An 18,551-nucleotide genomic window follows, 5' to 3' on the forward strand; every position below is an offset into this window, starting at 1 on the left:
ACACAGGCGTTCTTCCTAACTCAGTTGCCGGAGAGGAAGGAAACCACTCAGGGATTTCACCATGAGGCCAATGATAGGAGAACATTGAGGATGGATCAACATTGTAGTTACTTCACAAAACAAACCTAATTGACAGAGTGAAAAGAAGGAACCCTATACAGAATAAAAATATTCCAAAACATGCATCCAGTTTGCAACAAGGCACTTAAGTAAATGTGGCAAAGCAATTCAATTGTGAAATCCAATAAAACCTATTACTGAGTAGCACTTTCCATATTTTCAAGCATAGTGGTGGCTGCATCATGTTATTAGAGACTTACCCACAAAGACGGTAATCGTTATGGACTGGGGAGTTTTTCAGGATAAAAAAATCAATTGAAGGCAAAATCCTAGACGAAAACCTTTCCACCAGACACTGGGAGAAGAATTTACCTTTCAGCAGGACAATAACCTAAAACACAAGGCCAAATCTTTAATTTTACTTGGCAAGTCAGTTAGGAACAAATTCTTATTTTCAATGACGGCCTAGTTCAGGGGCAGAACGACCGTGTCAGCTCGGGGATTCGATCTTGCAAACTTTTGGTTACTAGTCCAACACTCTAACCACTAGGCTACGCTGCCGCCCCAAATCTACAATGGAGTTGCTTCCCAAAAAGACAGTGAATGTTCCAGAGTTACAGTTTTGACTTAAATCTACTTGAAAATCTATGGCAAGACCTAAAAATGTTGTATACCAATGATCACCAACCAATTAGACAGAGATTGAAGAAATATGAAAAGAATAATGGATAAATGTTGCACAATCCAGGTGTGGAAAGCTCTTAGAGACTTACCCAGAAAGACTCACAGCTGTAATCACTGCCAAAGATGCTTCTTCAAAGTATTGACTCAGTGGTGGTGTAAGAGATATTTCTATATTTCATTTTCAATAAATTAGCAAAAAATGTCTAAAAGCATATTTTCACTTTGTCATTATGGGATATTGTGTGTAGATAGGTGAGAATTATTTAAATGAATGTTCAATTCAGGCTGTAAAACAACAAAATGTGGAATAAGTAAAGGTGTATCAATACTTTCTGAAGGCACTGTATATATATAAATTGGGTAATGTGTGACCAGTGTGTGTGTGTAATAACCACCGGCCACTAGTTTAGCCTCTGAAGGAAGAGGTTTCTCCCACTGACAAATTAATACCTCAGAGAGTACAATGCTGAATGGTGGCAATAAACTCATTCGTCCAATAATGAAGAATGACTTTTAATCCCCTCCTCCCCCTGCATCGTTGCCACATCTGTGACTGTTGCCATGGTGACCCGACGGCTGAAGCCTTACCTCATTGCTTCCCGAAGTGCTCCGCGCTCGCTCAGAGTTGTGTGTTTGATGTCATCAAAATTGTTCTCCAGCGTCACGCAGCTCTACGTGTGTGAGAGAGAGAGAGAGAGAGAGAGAAGGATGAGTGTTTGTTTGTTTGTCTGTTTGGTGTCTGATGCGTTTCATTGATCGTAGGGCTAATACCCTGTCTTAATCCACTTCAATACCATCGCAGCACACCAAGCTTTTAGGAAAAGAGAATCAAATGTATTCTTTATGCAAATTGCACTTTAGCTCCAAAACCCTGACTTTGTTGTGAATGAATCATCAAATACTGACATTGCAATGTTATTGGTCCAGCGGATCATTTAAACCACCGCACGTCATCACCCTCCTCTCTCTTGGGGTCGGGGTGAGCCGTTGTCATGGCATCGGCCCTATCAAATCCCCGGGACCCCTCCGGAGCGGAGATGAGCCTGGGGTAGGGGACAGACTGAGCCAAGGAGAGAGAGAGAGAGAGAAGCCTGGACGTTATTGACACGCTGACGATTAGCGAGGAAGGAACCTCTGCCCTCCTGCCGCCACCGGCCAGATAACCACTCAGCTCAGCCTAATCTCCCTCCCTCCCTCCCTTCCTTCTCAAGAAGTGTGTGTGTGCGTATATGTGTGTGTGTTCAGACCCCACTCAGTGACCACAGGCCACAGAGTCTAATCCCTTACTCATACTCAAGAGCTGGATCATACAGGCCCGGATGTTTGTCTTTAATAACACATTCTGAACAACACAATCAACTCTCCAACCCTGCCCACTGCCATTCAGTACCACAACACAAGCAAAGAAAGTCAGGTGGCCTCAGACCTTGCAGTGCTAAATTGTCCTCTTAGATGACATAACATCACCATACTGTGTAGTGTCTATGTATACCTGATTTGCACCATGACTGTACACAGTATCGTCACTCCTCTATGAGCGACAGCCCTTACTACGTAAATGGAGTGATGTTTATTTTGTATATCAGTTATGTACAAATGGTTGGATGATGGCATGGCCGTTTACAGCAATTACGTTTGTTCAGCAAACTACTTACAAGACAAAGCCTGAGGATATCCAATTCAAATACCCATTGACTTGTAGCTCGGTTGGTTATTAAAACTATTGCTGCATTACAAGATCGATATAATCTTCGAGCGTCATCCATAAAGTGTGAAGCTAATACACCTATACCAGGAGGAAGGGAAGGGATTTTATCCATAAAGATAATGATCATCTCCCTAAAGTGATTCTACTGGAATTGGTTACAACGTGAGCCCTGTGGTGGTAATGTTCACAAGCGCTAACTCGCTTATGTTCTTCGCACAAAACGAAATACGGAAGGCCTGCATTTTTACACCTAATAATCAGGAAAGCTCTTCAATTCTTATTGACACCTAATTTACATGATTGAAAACCAAAGTGCAAGTCAGTGATTTTCCCAATTGAATTCTCGTAATGTCGACACCGAAGTGTTTCAATAATTCGATGGGATTAACAGAATGTTTTCTTTCATTTCGTTGTTCAAACAATAAAGAAATAAAAATGAGATGGAAATGTGTCATTATTTGCGTTGTTTGAGCGTGTCTGAATGACAAGGATATGTTTCAAAAACAATTTGTGTAAGCTATTGTTTTTAATCTGTCCTCTGGGCAAGGGATGGAATACTGCATTAATAAGCCATATTCATTCAAAGGTGTTGTGAACGTGTCACAAACGCATCGGAACGTCATACCTTTATGAGGGTACTAATATTGAAACTGTAAAAAAATGTAGATCTGAGTGAAGAACTCACAAGAGTTGAGTATATTAAGGGTAGTTAAGCTATCGTTCCTTCTTTGGAAATAATGATTGATTTTCCTCATGTTAACCTTCAAGCTACTAACATAAGAGCAGAATAGTGGATTACATAAAGGGCATTGAATCTGGCATATTGTACGGCACACCACAACTTTGTCAGATATTCATTCCACTCTAGCAGCAGCACGTGCCAGTTAGCTATGAGACCTCGGGGGATTCCGATATGAAGCGGAACACAGCTATTAGCTTGTCTTGTGAGATTTATTCATTTTCATATCAGATAACGGTGATTAATCTCAGGCCATTAGGAGAGACCCCACCCCTCTTTATGTCTACCATAAGATTTTAAACCCCATAACATACATACCTACCTACCTACCAACCCCCTCAAAGTTGCACTAAAACACAGGCAGAGCTATCTAAACAACAAATCCTCAAATGCAAATGTCAGACACACCTACAGTACCTACCTTTATATACCTAATAAAACACATTCCAAAATGTTAGGAGGGGAGAATATTATATTCCAATTATGTCACGGCCAATGTATTTACGCCATAAGCTTAGTGTTCTATTATACATTCAGAAGAATGAAAAGGTCCTTGGAGGGAAGAGAGAAGAGAATTACAAGGAGCTTCTATTAACATCAAATCTTAACATAATTCATTTAATCTCCCCCACCCCTCGGTAGGAACGGCTTAGGCAGGGTAGTGCTTGTGTTGTAATACTCCATGTATCTGCTGGTTAATCCTACGATGGAAGTGGGGAGGGAGAGAGGGCCACTGCTGGGATTACCAGGGGGGTCTGTGTGTTTCAACTGATAAAGCCCATCGATCACAACCACCCCCATACATACCACTCTACAGCTCCCCGACTAACACACACACACCTCTTTGTGTTCTCTCTCTCTCTCTCGGTCTCTCTCACACACACACATGCACGCGCACACACACACACACAAAGTGTGCTCCACCCTAATGTGGTGCTGCAGCCTGCTGACATTTGATCAGGCAGAGAGAATCAATGTCTAGGTTGATCAGTGTCGTGTAATTATCCAGAGGTAGTCAGAGATAACGAACCAGTCGTTTACACAGTATCTGACTCACTGGCTCCACTCTGCTCACAACACAATGACCTGCTTTAACCCAGCCAAGACACACACACACGCGCACACACACACTTTAACTCAGTCCACTGTGTCAATATTCCATCCCAGTGCCCCCTGTCGATCACCCCATGCTGGTGCATGTCTTACCAGGGACTGAGAGGATGAAGAGATCAGGGATTAAATCACTAAAGTGATGATGGAAAATATGCTCCAGTAAATATGTGTCCACATTTACCAGAGACTGTCTTATAGATTTATCTGTAAAGGATAAATGAGTGATGAATTTCCACTCGCAAAAAGTCGAAAAATGTCATGTTCAGCTCTCATCTCAGCTAATCTCTCACTAACACCAAAATCAACATTAGGCCATCGCCAACAATCTGTGGGCCACATGTGGAATCCTTCCGCTCCAATGATGAAGTATACTCTTCTGTTCTCTCAAAATAAAACATGTCACATTATTTGAACTAAAACGACGAGATCGCCACACAGTTGTAACTACTAATTAGCTGAACAATAGGTGAGGCAGCACGATAAACAATTTTGGAGTCCATTTCTTTTGTTTTGATATCTTCATATATTTCTTAATATAAATGAATCTCCTTTTTTTCCCCCCGACATGCAATGCATTTAATGAACAATCTGTCTTCACACTGCAGAACTATTAGAGGCATGACCCATTTACTTTTATCACAATGTGATGGAGTGGAGCATTTGCTCCTCGTTTTACTCAATTTAAATCCCTTCAATAGTGACAAATAAACCTGGCAAAAGCACTAATGTGGTCTCATCCATAATATTGTGTGAGAAGACAATTATATCACATGTAAAGATTAGAATACAATACATCTCCTGGCAGAGAGGACCTGCTGTTAAAGATTACATCTGGCCAAAAAAGACCACTGATTATGATTATGATGCTTTAGCCCTGAAGAGGTGAGACATTGGATATCATTGTCACTGAAAAAAACTTGAATGCTTCAAATTCTCAAACAAAGAGGCGTTTCCAATTTCAGCCATTCTTACATACTGTACATGATCAATATTGTTGTATAGTTCCCAATGCAATATAAATGCGTTCGACAGCCTCATGCGTAGTCTGTATTGCAGAACATCCTCAGTATCTTTAAGTGTTATTTTTTTGTTGTTGGTGTACATAAATACAACTTCACTTTCAGACTAACAGAAACCTTCATTTAATTCTAAAATGTTATTCCAGTGTCTGTAAGCCTTAATTATCAGTTTGGAAAAATGTCTGAGATAAACCATCACCCTTTAATTTATGCATATCACAACAAAACAACAAAAAATAATAATAATAATATATATATATATAAATAAAACGAAGGCAAGATTACATTTCTTTCCTTAAGACTTTGATTGCGATCGGAATGAAAATAACCGTTTAAAAATATGCTCGTTTTTTTTTCTTTCCTTGTTTTTATTGGACCTTGACTGTGACCGGGGTACTGAGTGATGATTATGAAAGGCAATTTAAGACATTTAACGAATTCCAGACAGGATTCACTTATGGTAGATTTTTTTGCCCTCTTCGCTTTCATCGTGTCTCATTAAAGCAATTACCTTCAGATGCCTAATAAACCTCCCAGAAGCCTTTTCTGACACTCAAGCAGATAGAGAGAGAGAGGGGTGTGGAGAGAGAGAGAGAGAGAGAGAGAGGGGGGTGGAGAGAGAGAGAGAGAGAGGGGTGTGGAGAGAGAGAGAGAAAGAGAGATGTGAAGGAGAGGGAGAGAGATGTGGAGGAGAAAGAGAAAGAGAGAGAGAGAGAGAGAGAGAGGTGTGGAGGAGAGACAGGGGTGTGGGGAGAGAGGAGACAGCGACAGAAGAGAAAGAAAAAGAGGCCGATACAAAAGAGAAGGAGAGAGAAGAGAGGAGAGTGAGAGAGAGAGAGAGAGAGAGAGGCACCAAAGCAGTCTTCAGACCAGAGAAAGAACAGAGGAGCATTACGAGAATAGGAGGATAGAGCACATTTACTCTCTCTCTGCCTAACTCACTGGTATCACAAAGCAGAAAGATAGTAGTGAGTCTGGATCGGTCTGACTTTGAGTGCTTAAAGCCCAGATATCATGGAAGACTGCCCTGCAGTATCGCTCCGTGGACTAGTAAGGTGGCTATTACACCGCAAATAGGTAGGGAACCCCTTCAAAGATCCCCTTTACTGACATAAACTTGCATCCCTCAATATCCTAGCTATACATTAGGACGCTATATGGATGAAGGCTCTTCATAGATCCACCTCTAAATAATGGGTGGGTCTCAAATTACACCCTATTCCATGTATAGGCATTGCTTTTGACCAGGAACCCATCGGGCTCTGGCCAGAAGAAGTGCATCAAGTCAAAGTCTATTTGTCACGTGCGCCGAATACAACAGACCTTACAGTGAAATGCTTACTTACAGGCTCTAACCAATAGTGCAAAAAAGGTATTAGGTGAACAATAGGTAAGTAAAGAAATAAAAATAACAGTAAAAAGACAGTGAAAAATAACAGTAGCGAGGCTATATACAGTAGCGAGGCTTTAACAGTCATATAGGGGAGGTACGCGCAATGCCGTCAGGGGTAGGCCAAATTAAAATGTGATTCACATTTAAAAAATAAAAATAATATCTACATATATTTTTTTTCACATTTTGGGTGAGGTTTTTTCCTCACCTGAGTAACCTCATTTCACTGCCAAAATTAAATTAAACCATCTAGAGTTCAGCGAAATAACAACACAATGTCAAATACAGGTAGCCTAGTCAAATAAATAACATCCAATCACATTAATCGTTCGTTACCTTCTCACGGGAATTCCACTAACAGTCCGTATGTAGCCAAACGTAGCTGCTGCTCATTCCGTTTGCTCGAAAATGGATAAATAGTTAAAAGAAAGTAAGAACTGTGTCCATTGAGACACATACCAGCTCTACTGGTAGTACTGCTACTACCAGCAGTACTACACCTGCACCAGTCGACGACACAAGTTGCTCTGCTTTCACGAGCACATCCAATGCTAGCGTCAGAAATTCTAAATTTGTTGCTAGCCCAGCTAACATGGACACTGACAGTTGTGAATCTGATGCAGCCAAAGATCTACTGCCCCATGACCCGGGAAAGCACCAAACAGACAGGGACATTGGACCATTGAAGAGGCGCAAATATGATGAGAACTACATTGATTTGGGGTTCACTTATAATGGGAGTAGTGCCTTTCCTCAGCCACTGTGTGTTATATGTGCAAAGGTACTATCTCACAACTCAATGAAACCTTCACTCTTGCGTAGACATTTAGAAACAAAACATGCCAATTTGAAAAATAAGCCACAGGAGTTTTTGAGCGAGAATTCAGACATGTATATAAGCAACAGATCGTATTAATAAGAAGGGGCTAGAAGCGTCTTATATGGTGAGCTACTAAGTGGCTACATCAGGCAAGCCCCATACTATTGTGGAGGACTTAATTCTTCCTGCTGCCACGGATAGGGCTGGGACATTGCTGAGGGAAAAGGCCCAAAAGAACTATACAGATAATGCCTCCATCAAACAACACTGTTTCACGATGCATCAGTGACCTGACAGGATAAGTTTTGAAACAATTACTGCTTTGCATACAAGCCAGTGAATTCTATGCATTACAGCTGGATGAGTCAACAGACATGGCGTGCCTGGTACAGCTCCTGGTATACGTCCATTACGTTTATTGGGGGGGGGGGGGTCAATTAAGGAAAACGTCCTCTTCTGCAAACCACTGGAAACCAGGACAACATGAGAGGATATTTTTAAAGTACTGGACAGCTTTGTGACATCAAATGGACTTTGGTGGTCAAGATGTGTTGGTATCTGTACTGATGGAGTAAAAGCTATGACAGGAAGACATGGTGGAGTGGTAATGTTCGTGCAAGCAGTTGCTCCCGACGCCACTTGGATACACTGCAGCATCCACCGAGAGGCTCTTGCTGCCAAGGGAATTCCTGACAGCTTGAACAACGTTTTGGACACTACAACGAAAATGGTCAACTTTGTTAAAGCAAGGCCCCTGAACTCTCGTGTATTTTCGGCACTTTGCAATAATATGGGCAGCGACCATGTAACACTTTTACAACATACAAAAGTGAGCTGGTTAACAAGGGGCAAAGTATTGATGCGTTTTTTAAAACAGAGACGGGCTTAAAGTTTTCTTTACTGACCATAATTTTCGCTTGTCTGACCGCTTGCATGATGACGAGTTTCTCACACGACTGGCTTATCTGGGTGATGTTTTTTCTCACCTGAATGATCTGAATCTAGGATTACAGGGACTCTCCGCAACTATATTCAATGTGCGGGACAAAATTGAGGCTATGATTAAGAAGTTGGAGCTCTTCTCTGTCTGCATTAAGAAGGACAACACACAGGTCTTTCCATCATTGTATGATTTCTTTGTGTGCAAATGAACTCAAGCTAATAGACAATGTCAAATGTGATATAGCGAAGCACCTGAGTTGGGTGCACAATTACGCAGGTACTTTCCCGAAACGGATGACACAAACAACTGGATTCGTTATCCCTTTCATGCCCTGCCTCCAGTCCACTTACCGATATCTGAACAAGAGAGCCTCATCGAAATTGCAACAAGCGGTTCTGTGAAAATGTTATTTAAATCAGAAGCCACTGCCAGATTTCTGGATTGGGCTGCGCTCAGACTATCCTGCCTTGTCAAATCACACTGTTAAGACACTGATGCCCTTCGCAACCACGTACCTATGTAAGAGTGGATTCTCGGCCCTCACTAGCATGATAACTAAATACAGGCAGAAAAAGACAGACTCTCCAATACAACCCAACATTGCAGAGTTATGTGCATCCTTTCAAGCACACCCTTCTCTTTCACCTGTGGTGAATTATTCACCATTTTTCATTAACCTCTTATGGCTGGCATCAGTGGAAATTTCAGAGTGACAACTAAAAATACAACTTTATAACATTAAACAAAATGCAAGCGTCTTACTCCCTTCAAAAGATTGGAATCTTGGTAATCAAACTACGTTTTCCAATTTAAAATAGCTATTACAGAGAACAAATACCATGCTTTTGTTTGAGAAGAGCAATCAACAACAGAAACATTTTCCGCCATGACAGTTTTTACACATTCACATCTGAAGGTAAAATTATGACTTACATTCTGATATCTTGCTCTTATTTCTCTTCCTGAGGGTCCCAGTGATCAAATGAAGTGCTGTTTTCTTTGATAAAATCCATTGTATAGCCTAAATCGAAACATTTTGTAAACCGTTTGTGCCGTGAATTCCATGTCTATCAATTTTTTACGGAGCATTCGACGTGATTACACACAGTAAACAATCGTTTATGTAGTCATTATTGGTTTCAGTGCATTCCTCTGGATGTTTACAACACAGCCAAACGTCATAGTTTTTTTTGCGGGGAGTATTGACCGAAGTTAACTGATTTGAAGACAACGAGCAATGACTACCTTACGCACCAATAATTTTAGCGAAGCTTCATTGATTGACTATATTTCTGCCCAATGACCACTGATCTTCTTGAAATCTAGCTGGGTAGATAGCCAATGAGCTTAGGTAAATGCCAGTATGTAATGGTTTTGGGTTGGACCACCATTCCTTGTTTGTAATCGCACGCGTAACGAACTCCATTCTCGCCTTGACGATCAGAGGAGTTGCTGTGAGGCTTGTTACACGCAGCTGTATTTTGGAAAGTTGTATTTTCAACGATTTCATTGAAGATATCATGGCGAATAAATCACGAAAAGCGAAGTCAAAGTCTAAAGTGAAAGTGAAAGTGAGACAGATTTTTTGTTTGAGGCATCTTTGAGTGTTATGATTCAAACAGGAACTGAGGAGCTGTTTCTGCAAGGACAGGAAGTACTTCTGGACGGGTAAGTGCTAATGCCGTTTTATGAAATATAAATATGTGTGTGTGTGTGTGTGTGTGTGTGTGTGTGTATGTATATATATATATATATATATATATATATATATATTTTCCCCCCATGTCAGATTATATTTTCCATGTTTTTATTCAAATGGAATGGAGTAGAACAGCAAACACACACATGGCCACTGTTCCTGCTACTCCTCTCCATTTCCATATGAAATAGCCATTGGGTGCTGTTCAGGAGAGGGCAGGCCCACAACAATGGCTGGAGTTGAATGGAACAGCACTTCACCTTAGTGACTGTTCCCTCTGCTCTATACAATACATATGTTTATTTTATGTGATGATAAAAGGCTCATACAATACAAATATTTTTTTTATGTTTTCTTTCACAGTGATAGTGACTCCGACTGGGAGCCCCCGGTGCCAAGCTGCCCGCTCTACCTCTGCCCCCAGTGGTGTTCATATGCCACAGTTCATTACTGCAGGCATGACTATGCCTCAGGGCCAAAAGGGCACAGCATGGAGGCGTCGTTGTGTTCTGTGTCGCATGAACTGCACCACTTGTTCATTTTGCCTCTGCTTTACATCAGAAAGAGTGCTATGGCACATGGCACAGGCAGCAAAATATTGTGTCGAGGACTTCCAAAGGGTGTACTGTTTTTTTAAATATTTTTTTTCTAATATTTTTTGTAACATTTTTTTGGGGTGTGTGTGTTAGAATTGCTTTTTGATATGTTGTATATAGTTATTTGCATTTTTGTATATAGTTATAGGTCATTTCACCAATTCGGCCACTTGGGTACATTTGGGCAACTTGTGTGGGACACCTGGGTGACTTCATGCTAAATGTCATGTAGCTCACCCATTCCTGAAGTTATCAGCCTGAAACTTTGCACACCTACAGCTGCCCTCTTGTGTTATCCATCCAAATGATCTCCAGCATCCTATCTGTCTGTGTGGCTATTCTAGTACATGTGAAAGATGATGCTACAACAATAATAAACAGAAAACGTATGCTCTTTCTTTCTCTTTTCTTCCACCAGATCTACTGTGTTATATTCTCCTACATTCTATTAACATTTCCACAAACTTCAGAATGTTTCCATTAAAATGATACCAAGAATATGCATATCCTTGCCTCTGGGGCTGAGCTACAGGCAGTTAGATTATGTCTTCAGGCGGAAATTGAGAACAAAGGAATGCAGCCATAACAGGTTAACAAATAAGGTTTTATATGTAAGATGGCTAAGTAAAGAGCACAAATATTGATTATTATTATATTATTATTTGTGCCCTGGTCCTATAAGAGCTCTTTGTCACTTCCCATGAACCGGGTTGTGACAAACTCACACTCATTCTTATGTTTAATAAATGTATCATATAGTGTGTGTGGCAGGGCAGGCTTACAATGATGGCAAAAAACAACATTTGAGAGTATGCTGACCCTGGTGCTAGAGGGGGTACGCAGCTGGAGGTTGAATGTTTGAAGGGGTACGGGACTATAAAAAGTTTGGGAACCACTGATAGAGGGAATAGAGGGACATTTGGGATGCACATAATGTTTGTGACCTCTATCGCATCTGTCCTGACCCCCAGAACACTTAGAGGGATGCTCCAGGTTCTGAACAAACGTTTTAATTAAAATGGGCATCGTTCTTGCCCTTTGCAAGCGGATAAATATGTTACATAGGATCGCTCTATACCCTATTGTTAAAAGAAATCAAAAGACAGGGATCAGGGAGAATGCTGTGTGTTGCCAAAACACTTTCAGTTAGATGGTTGACGCCTTGCTTTGTTACTTTGATAAAGATATGACAACATTCATCACATTAACCTAAAATACTTCATCCACATATTTACTCATGATTATAGTAGACCAATAGACTGTATGCTTGGTTATTTCAGATAAAGAACTTCACCAATCCATGAACATAAATGTGTGCATAGGTTCTGGATATACGCCATATGTTCTTACTATTAAGCTTTTCAACATTACATAAAGTGGAGAATCCATCACCATTGATTAGCATGATGAATTAGCTGGTTGTACTTAGGCACAGAGCAGTCAGCAGGGAGAGAGAATAATCTCTCCTACAAAACATCTTCAATTTATTTTGTGTATACATCAGACACACACACGAACACAGACACGCACATGCATGTGCACACACACACACACACACCACTGTCACAAGCACACGTACACTCATTCTCAAACACATACACACACACATACACAGACAGAGTGTCGTATCAGTTCCCTTCAAGGACAGACGAGGGACTGCAGCCACCTGCCAAAAAACAAACCGTGAGGCTGGTCTTAGGAGATATTCTCTGAGACTTTGACAGCATGTGCCTGGAATCCTAAGATAATTGTGTTTGTGTGTGTGTTTTGTGTTTGCTTGTGTGCGACAGGGACGTGACAGTGAAGTGTGCTTGTGTGTGTGTGTGTGTGTGTGTGTGTGTGTGTGTGTGTGTTTGTGTGCTTGTGTGTGTGTGTTATCTTGTCAGGGTGTCCGGGACACAGCTGTGGACATTGACATAAGTCCAAGCAAAGGTTAAAAAACAGCTACCAGAGATAACCTCGTCAGACGAGGTGGGGATCCAAGAAAAACACGGTTCTCTAAATTTGGAACCAGTACAACATCTACGACAGTCATATGTCTTGTTTGGTGTGCGTGCGTATGTGTGTGTGATGGGGGGGGGGGGGGGTTCAGGGTTAGGGAGCTCTACTCACATCACAGCCTTTCTCTGGGTTTCTTTTCCAGTGCTTCTTCTCTACTTTCTTAGCAGAGGTGGAGCAGATATCAGCATGGCTCTTCACCCGGGGGTTCAGGGCCAGGATATTCTGATAACAGAGGGAGAGAGGGGGGGGGGGGGAGAAAAAGTCAACTTTACAGTAAAACAGAGCAGGGGGGGGGGGGGGGGGGACTATTTATACCTCAAAAGTAAAATATGCATGTCAGTTGTGTCACAAAACATAGCCGGTTTTTATGCGGTTTATATGTTTATCCTAGAAAACAGTTAGCTAAGACCCCTGTTAAGAGGTTGAAATAGTCCTTATGGTCTAATGACTCTATTTTTCAGGGATTCCCTTTTTCCAGTAGCAATAAATACCAATTAATTCACTAAGAATATATTATTTTACCTGTACGTTTCCCAAAACAAATCAGAAATGTGCATTGCATATGTTGCGTAAGGAGGTTTCATTGTTCTACATTCAGGGTAGCAGTTGTCCCATGGGCATTTCCACGGTAACAGAGTGATGCGGAGACTCAGATTTTTCACTTTAAGATGTATGTCAAACAAAAACCAATATCTGCGAAGTTAAACAAACCATATAACTATAGGCACAAGGACTACTTTTAACAATTTCCACAGAAAATGTTACAAAAATAAATGTCCTTGAACAGTACAGATGCAAAGTCTGGTAATAGAAGGACGGTTTTACATTTTAGTCATTTAGCAGATGCTCTTATCCAGAACGACTTTCAGGAGCAATTAGATTTAAGTGCCTTGCTCAAGGGCACATTGACAGATTTCTCACCTAGACGGCTCAGGGATTCGAACCAGCGACCTTAAACTGGCCCAACACTCAACGGTAGACTACCTGCCGGGTTTGTGCTATTGGTGCCATTCTGTTACCAAATTTCCAAAACACCATCTTCACACGTGACAACAAAACCGTTAGTCGTGTAACCTTCCATTACAATCAACCCCCCCCCCCCCCCCTCCCTGCATTACCACTGATCAGCAATCATGAGCCTCTTCACTGTATTCATTATGAATGCAACACACACTCCAGTTTAAGCAGTGCACAGTAGAGCATAGAGCATCCATGAAACATCATTCATAAAGATCGGGAAACTGGGAAGACCGCAGGGACTTGGATTCTAAACACCGTGTGTGGATATGAGGATGTAAAGCAGCTCTAGGGATTCAGATTACTGCATACTGTTTTCACAGTAACTACAGAGTTGATACATACTGTGATATGAGGTTGTCTGTGCTCTTTAAATGTCCTTTAAACCAAATAATGTCTGTTCCAGGTGCATAAGTATTAAAATGGGAATACTGGAAAAGATGGAGATCCGCACACTTTCGAAAAAGAGAAATGCATCTAGAAACTGAGGCTTAAATGCAAAAATAGAGGTGTTTTATTGGGACATTGTGAAGCCCAAAATGTTGATTGTGCAGAAAAGTGAAAGGTGAAAAACAAAACAAACGTCTCGGCATCAAGCCATCATCAGAGTGAATCGTGAACGCACAAACTAGGCTTCTATTTGAGGTTGTATACAGTATGTCACATGATCTAGTGAGGAAATCTATACATGCAAACAAGTAAAGAGTACAATAGCATGATTAAAGTACAATACAATGCCTTTATTTTTGCATTTAAGCCTCCGTTTTTGGATTTATTCCCCTTTTTCGACAGTGTATGGGTCTACATATTTTCCTTGGGACATATTGACAAATCAACTGGAGTATGTTGGCAGCCAGTGTTTGCTTTGGGGGGCAAGAATATGCCTTGTAAAATCTGAAGGGATACGTTCAGACGACTGGTTATCAAATGCTTCTGCTGTCTTATGTCAGGTGTATCCCCCAGACCTAGCAGCTAGCTCTCCACCACTGAACGTTTAAAATGCAGCGTTTTGGGAGCAGATTTGGGAGTCTATTTCTCTAGGTACTGTGCAGATGGTTTGGAGAACATATTATTTCCCCCCCTCTGTTTCCTTGGTGCAAACATCACTTTAGCATTGCCCCTCCGATTGATGCAAATGCTGAGCATAAAACATTCAAAGTGCATCTCTGAGTAGCATTTTGTGTATATCCACCATGGAATCATTCCCCCCCCCCCCCCGCTTTTTTTCAACAAAAGTAGCAGCATCCAACCTCAATTAGTGTCCCACAAGCTATGTGACAAGACATTAAGCTTTTTCTTTTCATATTTTCACAGTAGGTGGAATGGAGAAGATGGTTTCATATGGAGGTACGGGGGGGTGTTATTGTAAAAGGCCAGGCCTGGGCCTAACATAACCTGTGTCTCTTTCCCTACTGTGTTAGTCATGCTAAATGAAATGTCACACTTTATGCAACACCAGAAATCTTCCTATTAATTCTTTCATTTCACACCTAATAAAGTGTAGTTACACCGCTGCGTTTCTTATTTTATTGTCTGTTGAGGCCTGTGGGACTATTTCTTCCATTGTGTGGTCTAGATAAAGCAACATGGCAGCGGTACATGCTCGAGGTAAACCAATAAGGACCGAAAGGTACAAATATTCTGACAGCGGTGACAAGTCTCTTGGGATCCGTTAGGAACAATGATGTTTTGACAGCATGAACATAACAATAAAGATATGATTTAACCGTCTGTAAAATTAAAATAGTCATGTTTATATTATATCCACCCTTTACAACTATAACGTGTCAGAACTGCTTTGATCTAGAAGCATTAGATCGGCCATAACTTAGAACGCATGGCAGTTGGGTTTGAAGTGGTTCCAAAAGATTTGGAACAAACACACATAATTAGTACTTAACACCCAGAGGAGAAGCAGGACAAAAAGGTGGGAGAGTAACTGCCATAGAATGAATTAACAAACGTTCTTGTGAACAATAACCTAACCAGATTAGCAAGAATCTGACTAGCCAGAAACAGTGCACTACCAAACATGCATTAGAGAGAAAACGATTAAACATTACGTATTTTTTTCTAGTTATAAGGTCAATGTAAAACATTGTGAAATGCTTCCACATTAAAACACAACATACTAGATTCAACAACTGTGACTCTCGTATCACCAGAAACTTTACATGCCTAAACTGTTTGGGTCTCCAACATGATGTATTAAACAGAGCGACAGAAAGAAATATCAGGATTAACAAAAACAACATATCGTATTACAATGTCTTCAATGTTAAATAGACCCTCCCTCACTGCATATAGACCTGTCTCAGTGTTTGTATCTCCAGCAGAGAACCCCATTTACAGCCCTGTATTGACCTGGTCTCCTCAAGTGGAAAATGTACAAGAGAAACAGATCCATGGCAGTCAGATCCAGGCAGGGTTGCAGGAAACACTAACCATGTTTGACAGGGGCTAATCTACTGTGGTTGCTAAATGGTTAAATGAAGAATAATAACAGGGAAATGGATACTAGGCAGGGTTAATCCTATGGTGTTTAAATCTAGATTGAGTGAAGCAGGGTAGTGTTCAGTAAGGCACACCGTAGCAAAATGTTCTGCAACATAAACGAACACAGGGTGTTCTTGCTGGTTCAGTGTAGTATCTCCCCGTTTTAAATAGTTTTCCCTACAGCACACAACCCAGATGCCTTGGCCTGCACCATAAAAAAGCAGAGAGTTCTCATTGCCATAGCTGACCATAGCAAAAACTAGGTTAACAACATGCATCCCTGTAAATGGACCCGCAGCAGGGTTTAACATATGTATCATCCCTCAATAAATACACAGTTGATGCTATTAGTATGCTGCTATAGGATTTTCTCTGCGAAGTCAAATGTTACACATCTGGGCCAGTGGGATCAATAACGCTTACAAGAGGACTAGGCATTCATCCATACACTACACTTAGATCAATACCTACTAGGCCTAAACACCAGAGATAGTCCCTAAGATATCAGGTGTTTTTACACATCCTCTTATTCACAGTGGTTCTACATGTAACTAAAACAGTCAGACAGAGCGTACCACTACTGTTTAAAGTAAACTGACAATGCTGCTCAGTACTTGTATCCATTAAGATCACATCCTAAAAGACTCATGATCACGTCAAGTGTGTGTTAGAATGTGTGCACACATGCGCCGTGTGTGTCACCCAAACACCCGGTGTCTACACAACACAAGAGAACACCTCCCCTACTGTTTGTGCGACCTTTCTCACTGCAGGGTAGTTACTGGGGACCTGCTTCCACGCTAAACGCACTCTGCACAGAAGGCCTCGTCTAAACCAAGGAACCAAGGCCCATCTGTGAGTGTTGGCTGCATCAGTACGCATGTGTCCGCTGGGGAGGAAGAGAAGGCTGCCTGGCCTGCCTTCGTGTGTCTGGCTTTCACACTCTACACTGATCACACTGGGCCCCAAACAGATGGAAGATCAATAAGTGCCCGGGCCAGGCAGAACGGCCGGTGGTATGCAAACGCAGACCGAGCCCTCAGAGGAAATCAACCAGGGTGTGAGGGAGGTGAGGAAGGAGGGCGGGGGTATATGATGGACACAGGGAATGGGTAAATCACAAACTGGAAGCAGTGATTAACATGGTGGGCTGAGTGAGGACCTGAGAAGCACAAGCTAAGACTTGGAGGCATGAGACATGAGCCCTATACTATGAATGTAGTTAGAGGAGTTAGCGAGGTAACTTTGGTCAACTAAGTTCAACTTTGGATAACCGGTACCGCAAATGTGGCTCACCTTTTAGCCTGGTAAATTGCTATGGCAACGAATCCTTCAGATCTAACTAGCTACGGGTTAGGCTAACTCAGGGCTCACTACATTTGTCCTGGATGAAGTGTCTGAGCTGTGAGTTGACGACCAATGAAATTATTCCCTCAATCTTGCAAAGATTGCATCATCATCCTCTTCATTTGAAGAAGACAACTGATTAAATATTGTATTTTTCAAATGTGTTTTTGTATGTATATTTTTTTAATTATTAAATACCTATCACATTACACATTTAGTAACAACAGGTGTCTGTGCATTAATAAGCACATTAATAAGCACAAAATAAAGACTGCACTTCTAAACTGAATTTGCAAGAAACCTTGTCTTCCATTTTGATTTAGGCACAGGTGAAAATGTGGCACAGACTTACCAATGGATTGATGTTTTAGCATCGTCTCAATGAAGAGTTTGGCATTCGACGAGCCACGTGCGACATGCATGCACAGTTAAAAACCTGCTAGAGTTAACGACAGGCGGACGAGCAATATCCACCGTCGTAGTACGGATCAAGTCTGAACTGGAAAGCTAACTGAAGGGAGATACAGAATAGCTACTCGCTAACCCACCACAGTATCAGACACCAAAGAACTGTGTAGGATATACTAGCTAGCTATACTATGTACTAAGACAGGGACAATCCATGTGCTATGCAATGCATGAAAGCAGTCACGGTCCACATTGTATTCTGGTAACCATAGTAGTTTGGCTCAAATTATATTCTGATAACCATAGTAGTCTCATCGTCATAAAACTGCTTTAAAAATCTTTAAAAAAGGACATGTTTCATAAAGAATATATATACAGCGGGCTCCAAAATTACTGGCACCCTTGACTGGCAATTTACAAACAATACTTAAAAAAATAAAAACAATATAATTATAGAGATAAACTCAAAATACCAACAATACCAACAAATACTATACTTCATTAATGT

The 18,551-nt window shown here is 41.2% G+C and overlaps 1 protein-coding gene across 1 annotated transcript in view; it reads right to left on the reverse strand.

Moving 5' to 3' along the window:
* LOC110535495 (dihydropyrimidine dehydrogenase [NADP(+)]) overlaps nucleotides 1–18,551 on the reverse strand; it is a 210,761-nt gene that overhangs the window by 174,474 nt on the left and 17,736 nt on the right. Inside the window, exons 2-3 of the mRNA XM_036935201.2 lie at nucleotides 12,887–12,997; nucleotides 1,333–1,415 (exon numbers count right to left, since the gene is read on the reverse strand). Coding sequence (XP_036791096.1) covers nucleotides 1,333–1,415; nucleotides 12,887–12,997 — 194 coding nt within the window. The remainder of the gene's footprint in view (nucleotides 1–1,332; nucleotides 1,416–12,886; nucleotides 12,998–18,551) is intronic.

This window comes from Oncorhynchus mykiss, chromosome 11, assembly GCF_057628025.1.
Source record: "Oncorhynchus mykiss isolate SJ-2025 chromosome 11, ASM5762802v1, whole genome shotgun sequence".
In the NCBI taxonomy this organism is placed as follows: Eukaryota; Metazoa; Chordata; class Actinopteri; order Salmoniformes; family Salmonidae; genus Oncorhynchus; species Oncorhynchus mykiss.